The following is a 21,915-nucleotide window of genomic DNA, read 5'->3' as shown; positions in this document are numbered from 1 at the left end:
CACCATGGGCCCTGGTTCTTGATACCTCTATGCCTTGCTCTACAGCGCCTTGGGGTTGCCAGCTCCCTTCTGTTTTGATGTGTCAGGGTCTCTTCTGCCTGTCCCCAGGGAACTGGGGTGGCTGTCTAGAGGCTGGCCAGCCCCAGCCTATCTGAGGCAGGAGGTGTGCATGACTGTCCTTTCCAAGGTGGCTCTGTAGCAAGGCTGTGTCTTACATATACCAAGAGTGGCTCTCCTAAGCTTAGAGCCTGCCAGGGCCTTACATGAGGGTTTGCAGAGCCTTTCCTGGGAAGCCTGCACACGCACAGGGTACGGTTACCAGGCTGCAGCTGGCATTGCAGGGAACATCCAGGCTCTCTCTCTGGCTGACTTGAAAAAGACTTTGTCTGATTTTGCAGCGGGAGGGATGGTCCTGGGAGCTGCAGGTGAGAGACATGGGGCTTGCTGCAGGGGCCTGGCCAGCCTTCCCACATGCTGGGACTAGCCCAGAATTCCCCCAGATGGGACAGTTGGGCTCCTCTGCCCCTACTCTCCCCTTGTCCCCACCCTGGGCCTGTGAAGGACAGGCTGGATGCAGGAACAGGGCTGGGCAGTGCCTTGTCCCTCTTCCCACTGGCTGTGCATCTCTCTCCATCAGGGCACTCTTACAGCCAGAGCTCGCAGCAAGAGCTGCATGGGACCCAGCTCCGTCTCTGAGTCTGCGGTATGTCCTCTCCTCTGACTGCCATGCTGGGCATGGCAGGACCTGCCAGTGCAGGGCTGAACCTCCCACTGGCTGTGCTTCCACCCTTCCTGCCCCAGGGCCCAGCTGCGGGAGCTGTCTCTTGCCTCCTGTGCCAGTGTCTTCCACAGCAGTACATACCACAGAGGGCAGCACAGCTTGGGAGGAGGATGGGGTGGGCCCCAGGTGCTAGCGTGGGGGCATTGCCTTGTGTTTCTTGCTCTTGGCCCTGCCTTTCCTGGGGCAGAGCTATAGGCTCGTCCTGGCTGTGCGGGTTGCCCTCTGGCTCACGGCAGCAGCAATGTGGGTGGTGCAGAGTGAGGGCAGCCTGTTCTCATGCCAGTGCCTGCTGCCTGCTGGTTTTCCCTGCTTGCCCCTTCTTAAACCAAGGGATTGTGGTGTGGGTCAACATGCCCAAAGGTGTCAGAGAGACAAAAGACATTAAAACTGTGGGCTCATGGCATGAGGGCAAGGCTGAGACCTTCACCAACTCAGTCCCCTGGCACAATAGCTGCAGCTGTGGTGGGTGCGGGGCTGGGGGGTGTGTGTGCAAAGGCTGGTGCTGCCTCAGTGAAGGACTAGCCCACTGGGCAGAGGTGATGGCCGTGTGCCAGAGGGGCCCTCCCTTTGGGCACAGCTGTGACACACCAGCCGCCACTGCATCTGGTTTCCCAGCAGCCAGCCTGGGTCCCTAATAGTTACTAAGCACAGGGCAATAGCAGCTCTGCTGTCACCCATATATGGGTCCGGCCACTCCCCACAGGCCCCTGCGTTGCCCCCTGCCTTCAGGGCACATTCAGAGGGTCAGTCTCTGCCTGTAGATCCAGAATTTGCTGGGGCCCCAGCCCCAGTGTGTCTTGTACCCAGTCAGGGACTAGGCAGTGCAGAAGAGCATTCAGCTGAAAGCAGGCCTTGTCCTCCTTCGCAGCCACATGGCGTTCAGCTCAAGGGCAGGGTTGAACCTCATGCCAAAACGGAGGCTGTGCTGATCAGTCTGTGCTGCTACTGGGAACCAGGAGTGGGGTTAAGTGTGGAAGGTGCCACCAAGCTGGATCCCTTGGGGCCAGGCCTGCAGGTCTCCTGTTTGCAACATGCACACAGCTTCTCGATTGCATCCTGCTCTGGTGTCGGGGCAGGGGTGGGTGCACTGGCTCTGCCGTACCTTGCTGTCAGCAGGACATTGCAGGAGGGTGTGAGGCGCCAGGTAACATTCCTGCCTTGACTCCCTGTTCCTCCACAGCTCTCTATGCTCTTCACAGAGGAGTGTGACAAGGTGCGGGACCTCATGCACGTGCATTCATTCAGCTATGACTTCCACTTACGTATAGTCCATCAGTATCTGCTGGGTTCCCACATGACTCTCCGCCAGGGTTATCATCTCACCAGCTTCCTGGAGGATTTCATTGCCCACCACCCTGACATCCCCAAATTTGGCCGCAACCACGTTTTCCAAGGTATGTAGCTCAACATGTGATCAGTCTGGGGTTGATCACCAGCCCATATCTTGGCAAAAGGTTTCCAAGTCCTTTACAAACAAACCTGACCTTTGGAGTATCTGGGGAGGTGAGAGGGAGAGGGCAACATGAGGGGCCCAGCTCCAGGGGAAGTCCTTGCTGCCCTGTTGTGCTCTAGAGCTCTGTCCCCCAGAGCAGTTTGTAGGACACTGCTCTGCACAGTTAAGAAGCACTCAGCAATAGTGATGGCAGTGTGTGTTCTTCCACTAGGCATGCTGGCTCTGCCCACTAACATGATCACTGCACACCAGCTGTACAACTACATCGCTGACCATGCCAACACGTACCACATGAAACCCCTACGCATGGCCCGGCCAGCCACGGGCAGTGACAGCAAGAAGGGGACACCAGGCACAGAGCAGAATGAATATGCACTGGTCTCCATTTGGAACAGGTGAGTGCATCTGCTGCAAGTTCCTGGAGCTGCTGGAGGTTGCTGGCTGCCCTGCGACACTGCCCAAGGTGCCAGCAAAGCTGACTGTTCTACATGGTGCCAGGCAGCAGTTCCACCCAGCTTTTCTGAGGTGGCCAACAGGGGTGCTGTGCATGTGTGCACATGCATCTGACATTTCCCATAGCACTTCTGAGGATTGTTGAATTCCTCATGCCCAATAGTTCTGTTGTGACCAACAGCTCTGGGGGAACCAGGTGAGGTCCCCCTCATACTGATGTGATTTTTCTCCTAGCTCGGGATCCTACAAGGACTCTGAAGGTCTGCGTCATCACGATGACTTTGATGTGTCCCTCCTGGTGTGTCACAGTGCAGCACCGTTTGAGGAGCAGAGTGAGGCAGAGAGACGCATGCTCCGGTGAGCACTGGGGGCCCAAAGACATGACACCAAGCTTTCTGGCTGGGGAGGAGGGCTCTGGGAGGGACTCGCTCTGTCTGGGACATCACAGGCAGGTTTGGTGCCATCTGGGGAGGATCCTTGCAGGGAACTGGGCAGTGTGGCATCTGCCCTTGTCTGGGCAGAGAAGCACCCTTACTGGCAGGCACAAAGAGGCCCACGGGTCATCTGCAGACCAGCTGAGAAGGGAGCAGCCTTTCTCCAGATCACAAGTGTCTCCTTGCTTTTAGCTTGCGTTTCTACGTCATCATGACTAGCCAGCGGGAGCTCTTCCCCCGGCTCACGGCCGATATGCGACGCTTCAAGAAGCTGCCACGCTTGCAGCGGGAAGTGCTGGAGCCTGTGGTGGGCCGGGCGGCATGGGAGGCAGCAGAGCCAGAGACAAGCCTGGGGCGGCAGCAGCCAGCAGAGCGAGAGTTGTGGCAGGATGTGGAGGACAGCAGCGAGTTCTACGCGGGGGGCACGCAAGTCAAACTGGGGCCTGGGCTCTTCTACACCTCGCCGCTCTTCCCCTTGCTGGCCTCTGAGGTGGCCTCAGCCCAGAAGCAGCTCAGCAGCATGGTGCAGCTGGCCAAGTGCCACTGCCGCAGGGACAACCTCTGGAAGCGCCTCTTCCTCCTGGAGCCTCTGGCTTCTGACAAGCTGAAGCTAGGCAAGCTCTCACTGGTGGAGCTGGAGGAGCTGCTCGATGCCGTGCATGGGAAATCCATTGCTGATGTTGACCCCCAGCTGGTGAGCAGCCGGGATGGAGTCACGGTGCAAGGCAGCCACTGTTTTGCTCTGGGGAGGGAGTGGGGTGCTGGGTGAAGGGCCTGCAGGGCACATCTTTTCCTGCTTGGTGGGAAGATAAAGGCAGGAACATAGCTTATAGCTGGCAGGGGAAGCAGGGAGCTGCATGGACCCGTTTGTGGAGAGTGGACCCCGAGGATCCCCGAGTGATAGGTCTGGGCCAGTGTTCCTCAGTGGGCTGTGATGGATGCATGTGGTTGGGCATCTGAAGGCTGCTGTAATATTATGGATGCTGGTGCCATGGCTAGAAGGAGGATGAAATCAGCCCTTTTCCATGCCTGCAGGGATGCTTCCTCACCATGACAGTCTCCTGGTACCAGAGCCTCATCAAAGTGCTGTTGAGCCGCTTTCCCCAGAGCTGTCGGCACTTCCACAACGCTGAAACTGGCACCCAGTACCTGGTAAGTCCCAACCTGTCACCAACCTGCAGCCTCTCTCCCCTGTCCAGGGCCCCTGCCTGCTGTGGCTTCTTGCAGTGTGAGCCTGGCATATGCTGTCAGGACAATGTGGGCACTGTCATGATGTTGCTCTCCACTCTGCTACTGGTGCAACATGAGGTGTGTGCTCCTGTGGTACACAGCAGTGTCTGTCTGCCCCCGCGCAGGCAGGACACTCTTCACAGCCAGAGCCTCATGCCATGTGTAGCCCCATGGTGAGCCAGGCAGACTTGCAACTTAACGGCTCTATCGTGCCACTCGTCCTGCACATCAGCACATCCGTGGGTGTGTGTTGTTTGTACCCCTGTCCTGGGTTTGTGCTCTCTCCTTTGCAATGTGCGCTGTGGTTCTCTTGGCAGGTTGTGCTCAACCAGAAATTCACGGATTGCTTCGTTCTTGTGTTTCTGGATTCCCATTCAGGAAAGACGGTAAGAACTTGGGAATGGAAGAGCAGTTATATTGGCTCAGGCCAGGAGTCTGTCTAGATTCATCCAGCAGTTGTCAAGGGCAGGTGCCCATGGGAAGAAGAGCAAGTCAAGAAGCTTGTTAACACCTTTCCCAATTACTGTCTCAGCATCTGACGAACTGTGGCCCAGGCCTCTCCTGAGCTAGAGGTGGTCTTTGCATTTATTTAACAGCCCTCTGAGCTTTATTTCCTTTAGTTAATTTGTGGCATCCATGATTTCCCCTGACATGCTGCTCCATGATGCAATTAGAATCTAGGTGAAGGGCTACCTTCCTTGGCTTGTTTTTGAACCTCCTTCTGCTTTTTACATGTGATGCCCCTTTGTTCTTGTATTGGAAAATGATGAGCAGTTGAGTCCCTTTTCCTTCACAGGGTTGCTTTTGCATCGTGCTCTCAGTTGTCTCTCGTTCCAGGCTAAAGAGTCCTTCTGTATTCAGTCCAAAGCCAAAGCACACTGGGTCTGGCTGGGAGGGATCACCAGTGCTGCTGGTGGGTCAGGCTTCTTCTGCCTGGGCAGAAAGGAAGGGGACCTGCACCGTGAAGGTCCCAGCAAACCTGCACGGGCCTTGGCCTTCACTGGACTTGAGGGCAAAAATACTCTGCTTTCAGCTGTGCTCCCAGGAGGGGTGCGGGATGGGTCACAGGGAATGCAGCTCCGCGTGAGAGCAGGGGATCTACAAGATGCCTCAGTCTACAGCGAGGCTTTTGCAGAGACTGCAGCATATCTGATCCCTTTGTAAATAAATTACAATCCATCTTAAAAGCAGGTAGAGACAGAAGAGGTGGTGCCTGCTGGAAGGCTGCTCAGTGCCTCCTGCCACCTGATGGTGAAGACCTTTCCCATTATGTGCTGGAGCTTTTGTCACGGCCAGTTCTATCCTCTTCATGCCGGTGGTAGCTCAGAGCTGAAACCGCTCTTCGTTGTGCGGGTACCCACTTCCTCCCTGGTCCCCTAGATTCACCTCCACATCTGAAGGTGGAATTTTTGCTAACTCTATGTTGCTATGTTAAGCAAGCAGAGCTTTTAAGCCTACTTTCCTTTCTCCAATGGCTTCATTGTCTTTCAGAGCCCTTCAGGGCTCAGGTCAGCCTTTGTAAATACAGGTGTCCAGGACTGCACCCAGTATTCCTGAGGAGTCTCAGCAGAGCCTTCTGTGATTGCACTAAGACTTTTCTGTCCCTGCCCAGTCCTTTTGGTACAGCCTAGGGTAGTATTTACCTTTTCACAATCATGTCTCACTGGTCAAAGTGTCATCTTGTGGTCACTATTATGATACATCCAGACTCTCCATCACCTCTCCCAATAACTTCCATCTTAAAACAGAAGTCCTTCTTGTTCCTTCTCCTTGTATTTTGCACTTAACATTCATCCCATTCCTGTAGCCTCTCAAAAGCCTCTAAGGCTTTTTTTTGCATTTTCCCAATCCTCTTTTGTATTAGTGCCTCAAATTTTATCAGCATGCTCCTCATCTTTGTGCCAGACTCATTAAAGAACTAGGCAACATGAGTCCCAAAACCTGTCCTGGAGGAGCTCTGTTTGTAACCTCTCTCCACCCTGCTCTTCCCCTTTCAGCACTACCATCTTCACCTTATAATTTTTGCATTAATTCCTATCTTTTCAGCTTACCTAAATTTCCCATGTGGCAGTACATCAAATCCTTCCTGAAGCTCAGATAAGATATACCATGATTCCTTTGTCTGGAAATATTACCTTATCAAAGAGAACTCTAGTGGTAGCACATCACTTTGGTAACACTGAGCTCCATTTCCTTCGTGGCTCCTTCTCTCCAAGCCTCCTCTAAAGCCTTGCACGCTGTCAGAGTTATGCTCACAAATCACTTTCTCTTCCCTCTTAAATGATGGTGGTTCACTTGCTGTTTTGCAGTAGCACAGCTGTTCTCATGGCTTTATGAGTTTGTTAGGGGATCCGGGCTACTAGATGTGCTGCGTTTCAGTGCATCCAGTCCCCATGTCTTGCCTCCATGATGCTGATCTCAGTGTGCTGAGTTGCTCATGTTTTTCTTGTGCTTCAGCTCCTCCAACCTTCTCTTCTGAACCCTGTTCTCTGCCCCCCTCTGCCCTTGCCCTGCCTTGTCAGTACAGTCACTAATAAGAATGGGGTAGCCAGCATTTATTTTCAGGATTGCAGTTATTATGTTTAATCTCCTCCCCTTCCTCATTTGTTGCACTCCTACTCTTTGCCTTAGAAGAAATTTCCCTCTAATTTCCCTGGAAGCCCCTATTACTGTGGAGGCCGTAGGATCCCTTCCTCTCCTGAGGCGGCTGCTGGGGTTGGTATAACTGCAGATGCACGGGGGCTGGTACGGAGGGAGTTGGGCATGTCCTTGCACTCAATTTCCACCAGGAAAATTGGGAGGAGGCTCAAACATGCTCTGTCACAGGAGGAGGCACTAGCTTAGTGCTGTTGGCGTTTTGAGTCTTCTCGCAGTGTCTGCCTGGCACGGACAAGCAAGTGCCCACACATCTGGGCTAGGGACTGCACGGTGCTGTCTGAGTCCTATCCTCTGACCTGCTCTTCCTCTCAGCAGAGCCTCACCGTGGTTTTCCGGGAGCCATTCCCAGTGCAGCCCCAGAACAGCGAGAGCCCTCTGCCACAGCTTGTGTCCACATATCACCACCTGGAGTCAGTTATCAACACTGCCTGCTTCAACCTCTGGACAGGCCTGCTCTAGGACTGGCACCCACATCCTGGAGCGAGACACGTACCGGACCTCTAGGCATGGCTGTGCCGTGGGTGACAAAAGGGAAGAACAGGCCTCGGCGGGTGGACCTGTGCTCTGGCACCGCAGGCAGCGCTGCTAGCGGCACGCACGGGTACTGAACTGAGGAGCCAGGGGATGTGCGAGGGCAGGCTGCCTCCTCCTCTTGGCCTTCAGCCCCAGCTGTACCTGTCATTTGCTGGCTGGCTGGTGAGGCCCTCGGTGTGCTGTTTTTGGTGGGTTTGATACTGAGCAACCTTGAACTGAACCACACAGGCAGGAGCTTGGCTGCTGTGGCTTGGCTGAGGCAGAGCGGCTGTCAGGGACATGGCTTTGGCATCTGCAGGTGAGTTCTGCCTGCCGGGAAGGCAGGGAGGAGCACGCACAGCACGTCTTCTGCACAGGGCAGCACCACACAGCGCTCTGGCTTTAGGCGGAAAGACTCCTGAACTTCGGGCCTCTGGGCAGTGAGGCTGCCAACTTCTGGCCCTTTGCTTTCATCAGGAGAGCACCAAATGGGACAGGAAGGGTGAACTGGACCAGGGGAAGGTTTTATGGAGATGTATGTTAAAGCTATTGATATATCTGTGAAATAAACTGAACCAGATCCCCACTCACGTGCCATAGCCTAGGATGTGGAAAGCTTCCCACAGGGGATGCAGAGGCAACCCTGGCTGCAGGGCTGGCTTGTTTTGCATGGGAGGAGTCTTCCTTGCTCTGGAGCAGGAGCAGCAGGGCAGTCAGCCCCAAGTATCTCTGGGCAGGTAGCCTCCTGCCTGAGATGTGGGTTTGGGCAGCCTGCAAGGGGGATGCTCACTTCACTTTTCCCAGCTGCTGCACTGTCAGTGCTGGGCACTGGCAGCAGCCTCGAGAATGGCAGGACTTAGAAGCCCAGAGCCCTCACAACCCCAGGCACCAGCTGGAGCTGGACTGGGAAAACTTGCACTCTTCCCAAGGAGTGAATGCTCTCCTCAGCAGGGTGGGACTGGAAACCTCTCCCTGGACACCCCTGCAGACTGGAGGTAAAGGTGCTCCTGTGTACCTCAACTCACCTACAGTGGTGCCCAAGCCATCCTAAATATGACATGCTGCAGGTGGTGCTTGAGTAGGTGAGGGTCCAACTGACTGGGTGGCCTAGCAGGGCCTGGGGAAGGGCCACAAGACAAAGATGCTCCTAACTTTGCCCCAAGTCATAGAGACAGACATGCTCCTCTGTTAAGCCATTGCTTTGACTTTTATTCCAGTGTTTTCCTTACTCTGCCGCTTTGCTGGTCCCAGCATGCTGCAGGCCTCGGCTCTCCCAGTACGAGTGGAGCCAGCCCAGACCTTCCAGAGTGCCTCCTGCAGTGACAGACAAGGTCTCCTGCTGGCACTCCCAGGCAAGCTGGAGCAGTTGCTCTTCTGGGCAGGGCTCTCACCCCTAGGTAGGGATGCTGATGCCCACTGCCTGCCACCCCCAGGACATGCCTGCCTTTGCATAGTCCCCAGCCAACTGGTCCGTGCTGCGACCTGCCACGGGGGCTTGGACTACCCACAGGCCCACTCACCTTTTGGAGCATACTCGCACCCCACGTAGCCAGTGTAGCCAAGGGACTCCAGGAGCTCAAAGATGTAGGGAAAGTTCAACTCCCCAGGGCTGTCAGGCTCGTGCCGCCCTGGCACCTGTGCGACCTGGATATGACCTAGGGAGGGAATGGGAGATGCTCTGCCTAAAGCAGCCCTGCCTGCAGCCTTCTCTAGACATGGGCCAAGGTGTCCCAAGAGCAGACCCTTGTCCCCAGCCAGCCACAGCAGAGCATGGGGCAATAGGGCCCCATCTCAAAGCCACTCCAGCCCCAGCACCACAGAGGAGCCAGTTTGAGCACAGGGCGTTACCAATGAGTGGGAAGTACGTCTCCAGGTTGCGTGACAAATTCCCATCCATGATTTGGCAGTGAAAGAGGTCCTGTAGGGCAAGAGAGGAGATGGATGGTGCAGCTGTTCAGCAGTGAGCAGTCAAGGATGGCTGTGCTATGGTCCCTGTCCCTCCTCACGCCCCCAGGAAGGGATAACAAGCCCACAGCCCCTGGTACTCCCCTGTGGGCCTGTGCAAGGTTCCCTGGTAGAGGGTGGACCCTGGAGATCTTCAATGCGGACTCACCAGCTGCAGCTTCAGGTTGGGCCGTCCCACTTTCTCCAGGATGGTAGCAGCTAAGGGTGCAAGAAATGAGAGACCATCACCCCCAGGCTGGAAGCTTCATGGTGAAGCCTTGAGACTCCCGTTCATCAGCTGTGCTCCCTCAGCATCTCCCTCCAGGTGAGGCAACCTCCTGCTTTTCAGACTTTGGGGATCCTTCTCCACCCTTGAAGGAGACTTTGGAGAGAGATGTCTCCCTTACCTTGGTGCGGGGTGTTCAGAAAGTAGCGAGGGTCAGTGATGCGGTTGTTAATAGGCTCCACCAGTCCAATCATGTCTTCCTGTAACACAGTAATGTCACCCCACGGAGCATCTTGTCACCCCTGCAGCAGTGAGCGCTCTCTCCCCGTGCCAGGCTGCTGGGGGATTCTCCACCCTTGGTACTCTAAGAGCTGCATCCATGGAGCAGGACCCACTCCCCACTTACCTGAGCTAGGAGGTCAGCAGCATATCTGAGATTCTCAATAAAGGTGGTTTCCATCTCGCCTGCCACTGCTGCCCGGTCGGCGCCCAGGGGAACCCGCCCAGCCATCAGGTGGATCCTGCAGACACAGAGATCAGCCACAGGCTGCAGCTCCAGTCTCCAAACTGCTCATGGGATCTCATACACCTTCCTTTGCTGATGGAAAACAGGGCGAGGCTGGGGAAGCAGACACAGAAGGGGGTAAGAGGAGCCATCTCCTGTGCAGGAGGTATGACAGGCACCAGCAAGCTGCAGGGATGCAAACCTACGCAGAGGGGCATCTTTGAACCTTTTGCCTGGCGCATTGCAAACCTTGATTCTTCCCTCTTTTGCCAGCTGCCTCCAGCTCTTCCACCCTAAGGCGGGAGCTTTCCTGGGGTCTCGCTCCTGGGCCTGTCCCAAGGCCAGCAGGTGCCTCATCTCACCACTTGCTGGCTTAGAGCAGGGAGGGGACGGTGGCCAGTGCTGGGCTACGCCAGGCTGCGTGCAGAGCTCAACAGCCAGGCAGGAGCAAGGCTCTTCCATGACCAGTTGGGGAAGGCATACAGCAGAAACAAAAACCTTTTCCATCTGCCTGTTACCAGAAAGCGCAAATGGGTCTGGGCAACCCCTGGCCTGCCCGGCCCATGCCCTCCACAGGGCTCTGGACTGTGGTTCTAAGGGAAAAAATAATGCAAAGTAAATGGAATAAAAGGGCCACGTCATGCCAGGCTAATTGCATCTCTTACAGTATCTCTGCTGTGCTGGGGTTAGTGTGGTCTTCAATAAAGCAACTGTTCTGGTGTCCGGGTGGAAACGACTGGTATAAACGGGGAGGAAAAAGGCAGGATTATGGTGGGGAGTGTTGTGCGGCGGTGCAGACAAGAGCCACCACAGGGAAGGACCGGCTTGGAGAAGAGCGCCCACCAGCTTCGGGGCTGCTCCCAGTGAGCGCGTTAAGGCTGCGGCCCCGCACACAGGGGTCTGCGAGGACCCGTCTCCTGCCCCGTGGAGCTGAGCGGGGAGACGCTGCCCGGGAGAGGCTCCGTGACCCGGCGGGATGGCGGCTCGGTGGTGCAAAGGGCGAGGAAGAGCTGGAGCGGGAGGGCTGCGGAGGAGCGGGCTGGTGCCGGGGGGAGCCGAGGCGCCGCGGGAGCCGGGTCGTGCCTCGCACCTACCTGGGGCAGCCCACCGCCCGGGCGTACTGCGCGGCCGCGGCCAGGCCCTGCCGGAAGGCGGCCTGGCGCCCGGGCACGGCCGCCAGCCCCATCTCACCCGCCTCCTGGTCCCCTAGGAGAGAGCGGCGGGGTCAGCGGCACCGGGGTCCCGGGGCACCCCCCCCCCCGCGCCCCCCCCCCGCGCAGCCCCGCGGGACGCGGCGGTACCGGGAGGGGTGTTGAGGAGGACGATCCGCACCCCCGCCCGCTCCGCCGCGGCCCGCAGCGCCTGGGCCGGGCACCCCGCCGGCCAGGCCGCCTCCGCCGCCCCGAACCCGGCGGCGGCCGCCGCCTGCAGCCGCGCCGGGAGGGCCGGGAGCTCCGGGAAGAGCCAGGACAGGTTAGCCGAGAAGCGCAGCGACATGGCGGGCGGCGGGGCGGGGCGGGGCCGGCCGGAGGGGGCGGGGCCGGGCCGGGCCGGGGGCGGGGCTATGCGGAGTAGGGGCGGGGCCGGGGCAGCATCCCGCGTGGGCAGCGGCGGCACCGGGCGGCACGGACCCACCCGTGGAGCTGCTGGGAGGGGCCCCCGGGCGTGAGCGAGCCCCCATCAGCTGGGGCAGTGCTGAAGCGTGGCCTCTCCGGTTCCACCGGCCGGAGCACTCTGCCCGGTGATGGCGCCGGCGCACACCGGCGGCCAGGCCCGGTGCGTGGGGCCGTGTAGTTCAGCAGCCCCACGCTGCACCCCAGCAGGCAGAGCTGGCCCCATGCTGCCTGTGACACAGGCGGGGTTGCTGTCGTTATCACAGGGGCTGCGGGACAGGGGCGCGCTGGGGGCAGCCGTCACATGGCGGGGCTGGTCTCCTCCCTGGGAAGGCTGGTTTTGCCAGGTGTTGGCCTGACACACACAAAGCGCCGTGTTAATTGGTTTCCTGGGGAGCTTGTCTCTAACAGTGTCTCATTATGCGAGAAACGCTCCTTCTTTTGTCCCACGCTCTGCATATTTTACCATAAAATGTTCATTTCCAGTTCTGCAGAGCTGTGTCTCTGCTCCGCGGGAATCCGACCTCCGCGGCGCCCGTGACCAGCCCCGCGGCCCCGGACCCTGTGCTCTGTGCTCTGTGCACCCCCAGGCACAGCTCGCAGGCTGCACGGGTGGGGTGCGTGTCCTGTCTAGCCCGTGGCTGCCCAAGGGCGGTGCCGTGGCTGGAACAGATGTGCCGTGGACGTGTTGCGGCCCCTTGTGCTGAGCCTGTTTCTGGAGGCTCTCACCTGCCTGCCCACACCTGGGGAGCCCTGCATGCTCCAACTCCTCCGTGACCATGGCAGAAGCCCTCTGCAGCCCCCAGCCCCATGGCCTGCTGCAAGCCCCAGAAATTCACAGCAGCCTGGGATACCCCAGTGGCAGTGCTGCCTTGGTGGAGGCCACCCACAGTAAGAGTTTTTTGGTAGGAGGTCAGGGCAGCACCAGCAAAGGGGAAAGCAGCAGCAAAGCTATCCATTAAAAAGTCTCAACTCAATTAAGGCTATTGATTAATCAATTAGAAGAAGCTTGTCTCAACTTCTCAGTAATAATCCAAATTGTCCCCGATGATGGACAGCTGTGCAGGGGGTGGCATCTGTGTTCCCAGCACACGTGCCCCTAGTGCACATGTCCCAGCACATGTGACCCCAGCACACAGGCCGCTCCCTGCCTGCAGCCGCCATGCCAGGGGAGCACTGCGCCTTCCATGCATCTTTCTGCAGCTTTGCTCCACCGTGCACTGGGGCTGTTCTTCCCCTTCAATCAAACCCAGGGGGTGCCTGAGCACGCTGGGCTCAGAACAGGTGGGCAGGTGAGTGGCAGAGCCAGGCAGGCACAGCAAGTCCCAGAATGAGGTGGGGGACCTGCCTGGCCCCGGGGGTACAGCCTCGCTGGGTCCTTGCACCGTGGGGCTGGAAAGGTGCCTGCTGAGGCCATGCACCGCTCCGGCCCCGGCAGTCCTGGTCTCATCCCCAGCTGGAGGCTGGGCACCGCGCTGGGGCAAAGCCCGGGAGGTGGCGGGTGGGAGCAGAAGCCCTTTGCTGGGTGCGCTTTGAATAAACACAGCCAAGCCCAGCATGTGGGAGACCTGGGCAGCAAGACAGGAATTTCGGGAGCCCTTGCAGCAAACCTGCCCTGCCAACGGCAAGCCAAGCCACTGGGCCCCGTGCTGAAGAATTAACGGCATCTTTATACCTCTGGTAATATATCCCATTGATTTTCTCATGTTATAACTGCAGTTCCTGCATTGCAGGCTGGTGTTTTGTCACTTTACCTTGACAGGCCACAGTGGATTTACTCCACACCATGCCACTTGCAGCTCTGGAGCTGTGTGCCACACTGGCGCTGGGGCCTGCGCCCAGCACCTCCTGTTTGGGGGGGCTGGCATGAGCACGGGGTCAGACTGGCCCCCGTCTCCCATCAGGAAAGTGGGGAGGGGCCCAGTGGGGCGCTGGCACGGGAGGGCAGCTGGGTGCCGAGCATTCCTGCCGCCGCACAGTAGTTTTATTGGCCCAAAGAAAACACAGCTCCTGCACATTTTATTACCGAGCTGACATTTCAGTGCAGACCTGGCTCTGGCCTCTATGATGGCCAGGGTGAGGAGGCAGCAGGTGACCCCCACAATCTGGCACAGTGCCTTGGGGTGCCCTGCAGTGCCAGCAGCGAGAGCTGAGCCAGCCCCTGCCCAGAGCCCACTACAGTGGGGGGCACCAGTCCTCCCAGTACCCCATAAATCCACCAGCACATTGTGCTGCAGGGAAGGTTTTATCTCTCTCCCTCTTTATGAAACACAATTTAATTTAAATTGACATTTCTGTATTTTAACTACCTGTCCCTGGGCTCCTGAGTGGCTGAGCTGGGACCCCGGGGGCCAGGACGGCCAAAATGCTGCGGGCTGGGGTGCCTGAGGGGCACCACCCCACTGGGGCATATCACACACACCCCCCAACCCTCCTGCTCCCCCTGCGCCCCATGGCTGTGTGAGGTGATCTGGGGCTGGGAGAAGGCCCCGTTGGCGTCCCTTCCTCCCTTGGCTTTCTTCTTAGCTGTAAAGCACCCCAGTATTTTGCAACCATGTTTGTTTTTTGACTTTTATAGGTGAGTAAATTTTAGCCTTTTTATGTGCAGAAAAAGGCTGGGAAAAATAATCTGTGTGTGACCCAGCATCTTGTGGAGACAGCTGCAAGAGCTTTGCTTGTATTAAATCTCATGATTTTTCACCAAAGATGGTATCTCCCAAACCCATCCCCTCTGGGTGCAAAGGGACCAAGAGATGAAAAGCCTCTCCAGTGGGACCCAGCACCAACCCAGCCCCCCCCCTCCCCCCCCCCCCGTGTCCCCACAGCCAGTGTGTCCCTGCAGTGGCCATGTCGCCTGCCCTGTCACCCCCAGCCCCTGCTGGGGCATCTCTCCCAGCTCCCTGCTCCTCCAGCCATGTTGGGGCAGGCTTTGCTGAGCGATGCAACCTGGCTGGCTGCACGTGTATCCCCAGCTCTCCTCCCTGTCTGGAAACCCACCCGCATTTCTTGGACCTCGCTGTTTTCACGGCTCTGGGCACTGCTGGGGGTTTGGCTCAGGGACCTGACACCAAAGGGACATGCCAGTCCTGGTGCCCGCTGGGAACTCCTTGGTGGGATCCATCACTCCACCAGGTCCTTCTCTGCCAGGTCCATGCATAATTTGCAGAGATAATTTGTTAATTAGCGTCTTTCTGCTGCTGAGCCACCTGCGTTACCATTATCAAAGTCTGCTGTGCCCTTCGCAGCCACTGTTGCTGCTCAGCCTGTTTCCCCATCCTGAAACAAAGGACCTGGGTTGCAGACAGCTAATGATGGGGCGCAGCAGGGCTGTGCAGCCAGGGCTTATCCTGGTCCTGTGGGGTCCTCCCCGCCCAGTGGGAACCTCCTGCTCCTCCTCCTCCCCCTCCTCTTCTTCTTCTTCTTCTTCCTCCTCATCTTCCTTCTGCTGCTCCTCTCCCTCCATCCCCTCCGTCCCTCCAGTCCCAGGCACCAGCCTGCACATGGGAGATGCAGGGAAAGGCGCCAGCCCCTCCCAAAGCTGTGACGACGATTTCTGCAGGATGTTTAATGAGCACATTGCCCCTCTCAGGCCTCACTTTCTTACAGCCTCCAAAAACACTCAGGTGAAAGAAAATCTATACATCATATTATGGGAAAAAAATGCCCAACCTTTGCCAGTTTATGGCTATTCTTCATCAGGGAGGATCAAACTGGGTGGGAATGTGATATAAATCCCATCAGAACCAAGAGGAGGAGGTGAGGACCGAGCACCCCCACATCCCCGCAGCTCCAGGCGCGGGTGGGCTCTCCATCAGCCAGCGGGATTTTCTCGTTATTCCAAGATTTCACGGGACATTAATGAGGAGGCCAGATTCTCCTCCAGCTCTTGGAGGAGGCTGGGGCGGGCGGTGCCTGGGCCTGCTGAGCTGGCAGATGTTGTTTAACATTCCCGGCAGTAATTAATAGACGGCTTCATCACTCTTGTATGATTCAAGCATGTCGTCCTGCTTCTCTCCAAATACAGAGCAGAAATATTTGTTAAACGTGGTTGGCGTTTTTGCATGATCATTAGCGCTCAAGCAGCTCCAGCGGCTGCAGGATTTATCACCTTGCCAGGATTTCTTTCGGCCTTACGATGCCGTCACCATCCCTCCCTCCACTGCTGGCCCCTCCTGGCAAAACACTCCCTTTATCACAATCCCTCTGATTTATGTCCTGCTGGTTGCAACCTCTCCTTTACACCACAGTTATGGATTTCCCCCCTTTTCCATTCATTACACTGTGGCAGGATGGGCTTCAGCAAAACCATCCCAGGCGTGCCCAGTGAAATCCAGCCAAACGAGGCTCTGCAGGGGTTGCTCCCACCTCCCGATGACCACGGCAGGGTGCAGGGGAAGGGTCCCCCCAGGATGCTTTAGTCCACAGCACCTGGTGGGCTGGTGGGCTGGTGAGGCCACCCCGAGCAGCAGCATGTGCGGGGACAGAACCTGGGCCGGCCTGGGTCATAGGAAGCAATGGCCTGGGGAGCAGGGGCAGAGCTGGCTTGTGAGAGGTGGCAGCCTGTTAGCCAGCATCGCCAGTGCCCCAGGGAATCACTGCAGAGACAAATTAATAGAGGCCTACCAGCTCGTCCTCGCTCGCAAACAAGAGCAAGCAGGGTCGCCCCAGGAGCACCCCGCTCATGACGTGGCACGGCACAGTGTCAGCCCCTGCACCCAGAGCGGGGATTTGGTAGGGAGGCAGGGAACAGGCGCTCAGGAGTGCCCTGATGGCCACACTGGTGGGGAGAGCGAGGCCCTGGGAGGGAAGGGGATGCTCCCAGCGCTGCCTGCCCGGCTGAGCCAGGGCTGCCGAGGTGCCCGAGGCCTGAGCTCAGCCCTCCCCTGGCTGGGGGAGCAGGGGCCCCTGCAGCCTGGCACCCCCAGGGCGCAGCCTGGCTCCCATCCCCTCCTGCAGCCCCACAGGGCTCAGGGACCAGCCCCGGCTCTGCTGGCCCTGGCACACTCCAGCCCTGTGCCCCATGCCGTGGGGTGTAGGAGCCAGCCCGCATGGCACCCCTCCCGAGCATGGCCCTCTGCAGCCTGGTCACCGTGTTAAGCCATCTCTTAATTAATCAAGCTGATTGTAATGTGTTTTTAGGGCATTAAAATTCAATTGTGGAATTCTCTGCTGGCTGGGCTCACAATGAATACAGAAGTTTGCCTAATTAGAGCTGACATGCAGCCGGCGGGAGAACCAGAAAAACGGCCCCGCCAGGGCTGCCCGCCTCATGCCCCCTCGCCCGGCCCCCAGCGTCCCCATCCCTGGCACTGCGGGGATGCGGCGGGGCCCAGCACCTGCCATGGGCACCTGGACCCTGCCGTGGGCAAAGGGAGGGCAGTGCTGCCCAGCCACGGTGTCCCGGGGGACATCCTCAGCCTATGCCAACCCCCTGGCTGGGCACCAGCCAAGAGCAGCGGAGATGTTTCCTTATCGGCAGCATCAGGTCTTCGCTGTCATTACCACGGCAATTATCATCTCATTTGGAGTCTTTAGCTGCCATAATCTGTCTCTTGCACTGATTTATTCCGCAGGCCTCTTCCCCAGCCAAGCGGGAGGGAAGGAGCCATCAATAAGGAGGCAACAAGCTCCGTCTCCTTCGGAAGGCTCTCCCTGGCCAGAGCAGAGCAGAGGTGCCCTGTGGATGGAGCATCCTCCCAGTGCCGGCAGGGCTGTCCCCACAGCAGCATGTGACTGGGACCAAACGGAAACCCACCACCTCCCAGCACCGTTTCAGAGCTGGTTCCCCAAACCTGACCCGTGTTTATTATTCCAGCTGCTGTTGGCACCAGCACACATGGGGCTGAACCAGCTGGGCGGGCAGCTAGGCTGGGAGGCCGAGGAAGGTGTTCACCCTCTGGCAATGAACAGAGGACACCAAAGCCGCAGCTTCCTTACCTTTCTCCTGTCTCCAGACCGGGCTGTTGCTTGGAGTTAGTTTTCTCTTCTTTTGCTTCAGTCAGTACCTCCTGTGACTCCGCCAGCCACGAGGAGCTTTGTTGAGACTTTTCTCACATGCCTTTGCCGACTGCCAACTGGCACTTGCTGCTCCCAGCTTTCCTCTTTCCGTGGGCTATGGGCAGCTCTCACCTTCTCTTTCACCTCCCCTGGCAACTGGGACTTCTGGGGCTTTTCCAGACAGCAGTTTGGTGGCAGCCCCAAGGATGGTGACAGCCGCCGGGCAGAGGCCCCCAGGTGCTGTGATCTGCCTCGTAGGATAGGCAGAGTGATGGGACGGGGACGCCAGGTGACTGCCAGCCCCGAGTGGGTTCATGCCGTGGCTGGAGCTGGCCCAGTGCTGCTACATGTGGTCACAGCAGCTCCCCAGGCCAGGGCAGTGCTCCTGCCCGGCTCTGGCACACAAGAGGCTGTGGCTGTGCCAGGAAAGCCCTACTCCCACCTGCCTGCTCCTCCATCCCTGCCAGGAGGGAGCTGTCCTGGGCCAGGCGCGGGGCAGGATGGGGCCACGCTGTGGGGCTCAGAGCTGGCACGTCCCCTGGGAAGAGCCCAGCAGTGGCAGAGGTGACACTGTGAAAGGCCACCTGCTGGCAACAGCTGGTCCCCTCTGCCCAACCCTCCCCAGGCATCGCTGCCTTTAGCATCACCCTGGGGCAGGACAGGGGTCCCCTGTGTGCTGTCAGCAGCCAGCCCAGCAACCCCATATACGGGGGACCCCAGGCATGGGTGCTGGTGGCAAAAGTCTCCCTTGCTGGGTGCACACAGCAGGATGCTGCCTCTGCAGTGCCTGGAGGAGGGACCCTCTGTGCCACCCATGGCCTCACTGACACCCTGAACAAGACAAACCAGCGTTGCAGCAGCCCCGGTGCCCATCTTTGCTCCCACATGCATTCCCTCCCTGTAGTGGGGTGCCTGGGGCAGGTGTGGGGTCAGCAGGGCAAGGGGAAGCCAATGGGTCTGGGCACGGGCAGGAAGCCACTGGCCAAGCCCCCATGCCATGGCTGAGCCCGCCTGCAGGGCACAGTGGCATGGGGCACACAGGGTGGCAATGGTACCACCGGTCCTCGCAGCTCCATCCCAATCCAGCAGCAGGGCTCCTGTCCCACCCCTGCAACCGCCACAGCTCAACCTGCCTAATGGAATCCATTTATATGCAAAATCCCTAGAAAAAAGCAGTAATTAATGAAGTCCCTTTCATTACCATTATGCAAATGCGATTAATTTCAGCTGTTATGAATATGCAAATATTACAATTATGATCTAATTGCCAATGTGTGTAGGGGAGCGGGCAGAATATCAAGTCTCAGCCCAAGCCCCAGGAGCTTTGGGGTGTGAAGCCATGCCGGGATGCTGCAGGCAGGAGTGGGGAGCCTGGAGGGGAAAATGCCCAGTTTGGGAGGCTCTGCCTGCTCCTGTGGGCTCAGCAGGTGCGTGTGTGGGTCCAGGTGGCAGGGACACACCTCAGCCACCTCCTGCCTGTGCCATTGGTCCTGCATGGGCCCCCTCTACCTTGCCCCCCAGTGCTCTGGGGCAGGCTCCCTGCTGTGCTGTGACCCCCTAACCCCTGTGCCAGGCAAGCCTGCACCAGGGCTGGGGCTGAAGGGGTCCCTAAAAAAAACACCATCCGTTCTTCTCCAGCTCAGTTCAGCCTTATAAGACATTCATCCCTGGGCTGCAGGGTGGAGGAGGAGGGTTACCAGGCAACTCGGTGCTGCTTAGCTGGAGGGCAAGGAGGCAAACGGCTGTGGGAGGCAGAGACCTGCCCTGACCCTGCTCCCTCCCATAGCCTGGGCGACGGAGGCTCTGTGCCCACACGCACTGCCTGCGGGGTGCCACCACTGTTAGCAAAGCCCAGCTGTGTGACACTGGCCCTGCTGCAATCTTAGCACTGGGTCACCATCACCCTCGCTGTGAGGGGTCCTGTCCTCTGAGCCAGTGGGGCCTCCCCAGCCCTTCACCCACCATTTTGTTGGGGGGTCAGCATCCCCCACAGCTGAGGATGCTCGGGGCTCGCGATGGGGCTGGGGGGGACAGAGAGTGCAGCCACGCTAGCAGGGGAGGGGCCCTGGCGCAGAGCGAGCCTGCAGCAGGCAGGCTGGGCTGTGGGGATGCCCTGTGTGGGGATGTCCTGCGCGGGGATGCCCTACGCGGGACCATGAGGCTGCCCTGCGCGGGGCCGTGGGGATGCCCTGCGGGGACCCCCGCTCCGGCAGGGAGGCGGGGCGCAGGCAGGCGCCGGGCTGTGCGGCCGGCAGCCAGCAGGCCGTGCTGCGGCTCCCCGCAGCGCACGGGCGTCGCGCGGGGCGAGGCCGGCGGCGGGGCCCGGCAGGGGCGGCGCCGGGAGCGGGGTGCCCGCTGGCCCGCACCGCCGCTCGGCCTGGTGGCAGCCCAGGCTGTGCACAAGGCAGCACGGCAGCTGGTCCCGGCTGCGCTCGCAGCTGGCAAAAGCACCTTCCCCAGGGGCAGATCAGCTCGCATCTGCCCCAACGACCCCCAGCCCTGTCCTGCCTTCCCGGCGACAGCCCCATCCCAGACGTCGCAACGGCCACCTCCCCCCCCCCCCACACCCCGTACCTCTGGAGAGGAAAATAGGGGTGGCTGCCTGGCCCTGGGTGCAGCTGATGGCAGTGTCCCGTGCAGGGGTTTTGTTGTGCCACAGAGCAGGGGTTTGCTGGCAGGGCAGGGAGGCCCTCTTGCCTTGGTGCCTCTGCCCCAACAGCCCCCGTCCTGCCACCCCCAGCTCCCTGCTCCCGGCTGTGGGGGGTCCTGTCCTGACAGTGCACGGGGAACCCAGGCCGCCACCCCAGGGGAGGCATGGAGAGTGGGGGGCTGTAAGGGCACTGTCACTCCCTGGGGACCCTGGTACCTGCTCCCCACAGCCCCAGCAGCCCCATCTCTGCGGCCCAGCAAGGCCAATGGTCCTGCTCTGGAGCTGAGGAAGCTTTTCCTCACCCATCACCATGATCCTCTTCTCCATCGTGGCAAAGACCAGCTGGAATCTGCATCTCCCTCCCTGCCCCCGTGCCCCTGACATGGGGATGGAGTGGGGCCCCCCCACATTGCTCACGTTAATTTGAGCATCATCTGCTTTTTGGGGGACTTCTCACACTTAGGTAGGAGGAACTGAGCAAGGCAGCAGGGTGCCAGGCAGCTTGCATGAGCAGGCAGCCCTCATGCCTGCACCTGGTAGTGCAGCCTGGGCAGCCCCAAACCCACAGATCCCCTTAGCACCTTCCCATGGGGCCCAGCTAGGAGGAGGAGGAGGAGAAGGAGGAGGAGGAGGTGGAGAGGCTTCTCAAAGCTGCTGCCTGGTTTCCAAGGCAATGAGACATAATGGCTGTTCATCCTGGCCGGGTCATCCCTCTGTGCTGGAGCCCCAGAGGAAGGGGCTGGGGAGAAGCCACAGACCCCGCAGACCTGCTGAGCACCTGCAGCCTCATCCCAGGTGGGCCCAGCCCTGCTCTGTGCAGGTCAGTGCGGACCAGGCACCGCTCGTGGACGCACGGAGTTTTGCACAAGTCGTTCCCTGTCAGTCGCCATCAGTGCTGGGGATAGAGCGGGACATTCAATTCCCTGGCACAGCTGCCACCGTGTCCAGCAGATGCCGGTGGGGTGCCAGACCCAGGGTGACCCCCAAGACTTGCAAACCAAGAGAAACACCAAGGCACAGCATTTCTCCCCCTTCTCTCCAGGGTGGTGTGGGCACTCATGGGTGCTGTCACCACTGAGTCCTGAGGCCCTGTGGTGACTCGCAGTGGGTGCTGGGTGCTCCATCCCCCTGGGTATGATAAAGGCACTCAGCCCCAGCTTTGCTCCTCACACCACTCCCTGTGCTTTCCCAACTAATTTAATTCAGAGAGATTTCTTCCCAGCAGTGCCAATCGATGAACCCGGTGTTATCAGCCCCCCCCGGCCCTCAGGATGGATATGGGCGAGGGGAAAAATTGAATTTGCGGCCATTTTCACTGGGATTTAATTGGGCAGTCTCACCTCGTTGCCTTAATCCTGGGTGCTGACGTGCACAGCCAAGCCAGCAGCTCCCCTTATTTATCACTTTTCAAATATTTGCCTCTTTGCAGTTGTGGGAAATCAATGCTCCTGCCTGTGG

General features: G+C 58.8%; 2 protein-coding genes across 7 annotated transcripts in view; one reads left to right on the top strand and one right to left on the bottom strand.

Moving 5' to 3' along the window:
• The window catches only part of SZT2 (SZT2 subunit of KICSTOR complex), a 58,892-nt gene extending 50,784 nt beyond the window's left edge, over positions 1–8,108 (top strand). For 2 of the 6 annotated variants that reach the window (XM_064455293.1, XM_064455291.1), the window contains exons 66-73: positions 638–703; positions 1,962–2,175; positions 2,446–2,629; positions 2,922–3,044; positions 3,314–3,815; positions 4,157–4,273; positions 4,669–4,737; positions 7,322–8,108. In XM_064455293.1, the coding sequence (XP_064311363.1) occupies positions 638–703; positions 1,962–2,175; positions 2,446–2,629; positions 2,922–3,044; positions 3,314–3,815; positions 4,157–4,273; positions 4,669–4,737; positions 7,322–7,468 (1,422 nt within the window). In that variant the 3' untranslated portion in view covers positions 7,469–8,108. The remainder of the gene's footprint in view (positions 1–637; positions 704–1,961; positions 2,176–2,445; positions 2,630–2,921; positions 3,045–3,313; positions 3,816–4,156; positions 4,274–4,668; positions 4,738–7,321) is intronic. The other 4 variants (XM_064455296.1, XM_064455295.1, XM_064455292.1 and 1 more) reach the window with 3 other exon arrangements.
• Positions 8,109–8,706: 598 nt separating this feature from the next.
• Positions 8,707–11,732, bottom strand: HYI (hydroxypyruvate isomerase (putative)). Its single transcript, XM_064455297.1, has 8 exons — positions 11,499–11,732; positions 11,292–11,403; positions 10,099–10,213; positions 9,874–9,952; positions 9,636–9,685; positions 9,371–9,440; positions 9,043–9,177; positions 8,707–8,836 (listed from the first exon to the last, which is right to left on the bottom strand). Exons 1-8 carry the CDS (start codon positions 11,692–11,694, stop codon positions 8,748–8,750), a joined length of 846 nt encoding a protein of 281 aa, XP_064311367.1. The 5' UTR covers positions 11,695–11,732; the 3' UTR covers positions 8,707–8,747.
• Between the last annotated feature and the right edge of the window lie 10,183 nt (positions 11,733–21,915).

This window comes from Phalacrocorax carbo, chromosome 6 (assembly GCF_963921805.1).
Source record: "Phalacrocorax carbo chromosome 6, bPhaCar2.1, whole genome shotgun sequence".
NCBI classification, from domain to species: domain Eukaryota; kingdom Metazoa; phylum Chordata; class Aves; order Suliformes; family Phalacrocoracidae; genus Phalacrocorax; species Phalacrocorax carbo.
The sequence above is the reverse complement of the archived record's forward strand: the minus strand, read 5'-3'. Positions and strand labels throughout refer to the sequence as shown.

Coding starts and splice junctions, on each gene's coding strand:
- HYI (XM_064455297.1), bottom strand. CDS start 11,694: ATGTCGCTGCGCTTCTCGGCTAACCTGTCCTGGCTCTTCCCGGAGCTC. Junction 10,214..11,291: donor CGGGCGGTGGGCTGCCCCAG/GTAGGTGCGAGG, acceptor CTGTGTCTGCAG/GATCCACCTGATGGCTGGGC. Junction 9,178..9,370: donor GACGTACTTCCCACTCATTG/GTAACGCCCTGT, acceptor TTCCCTCCCTAG/GTCATATCCAGGTCGCACAG.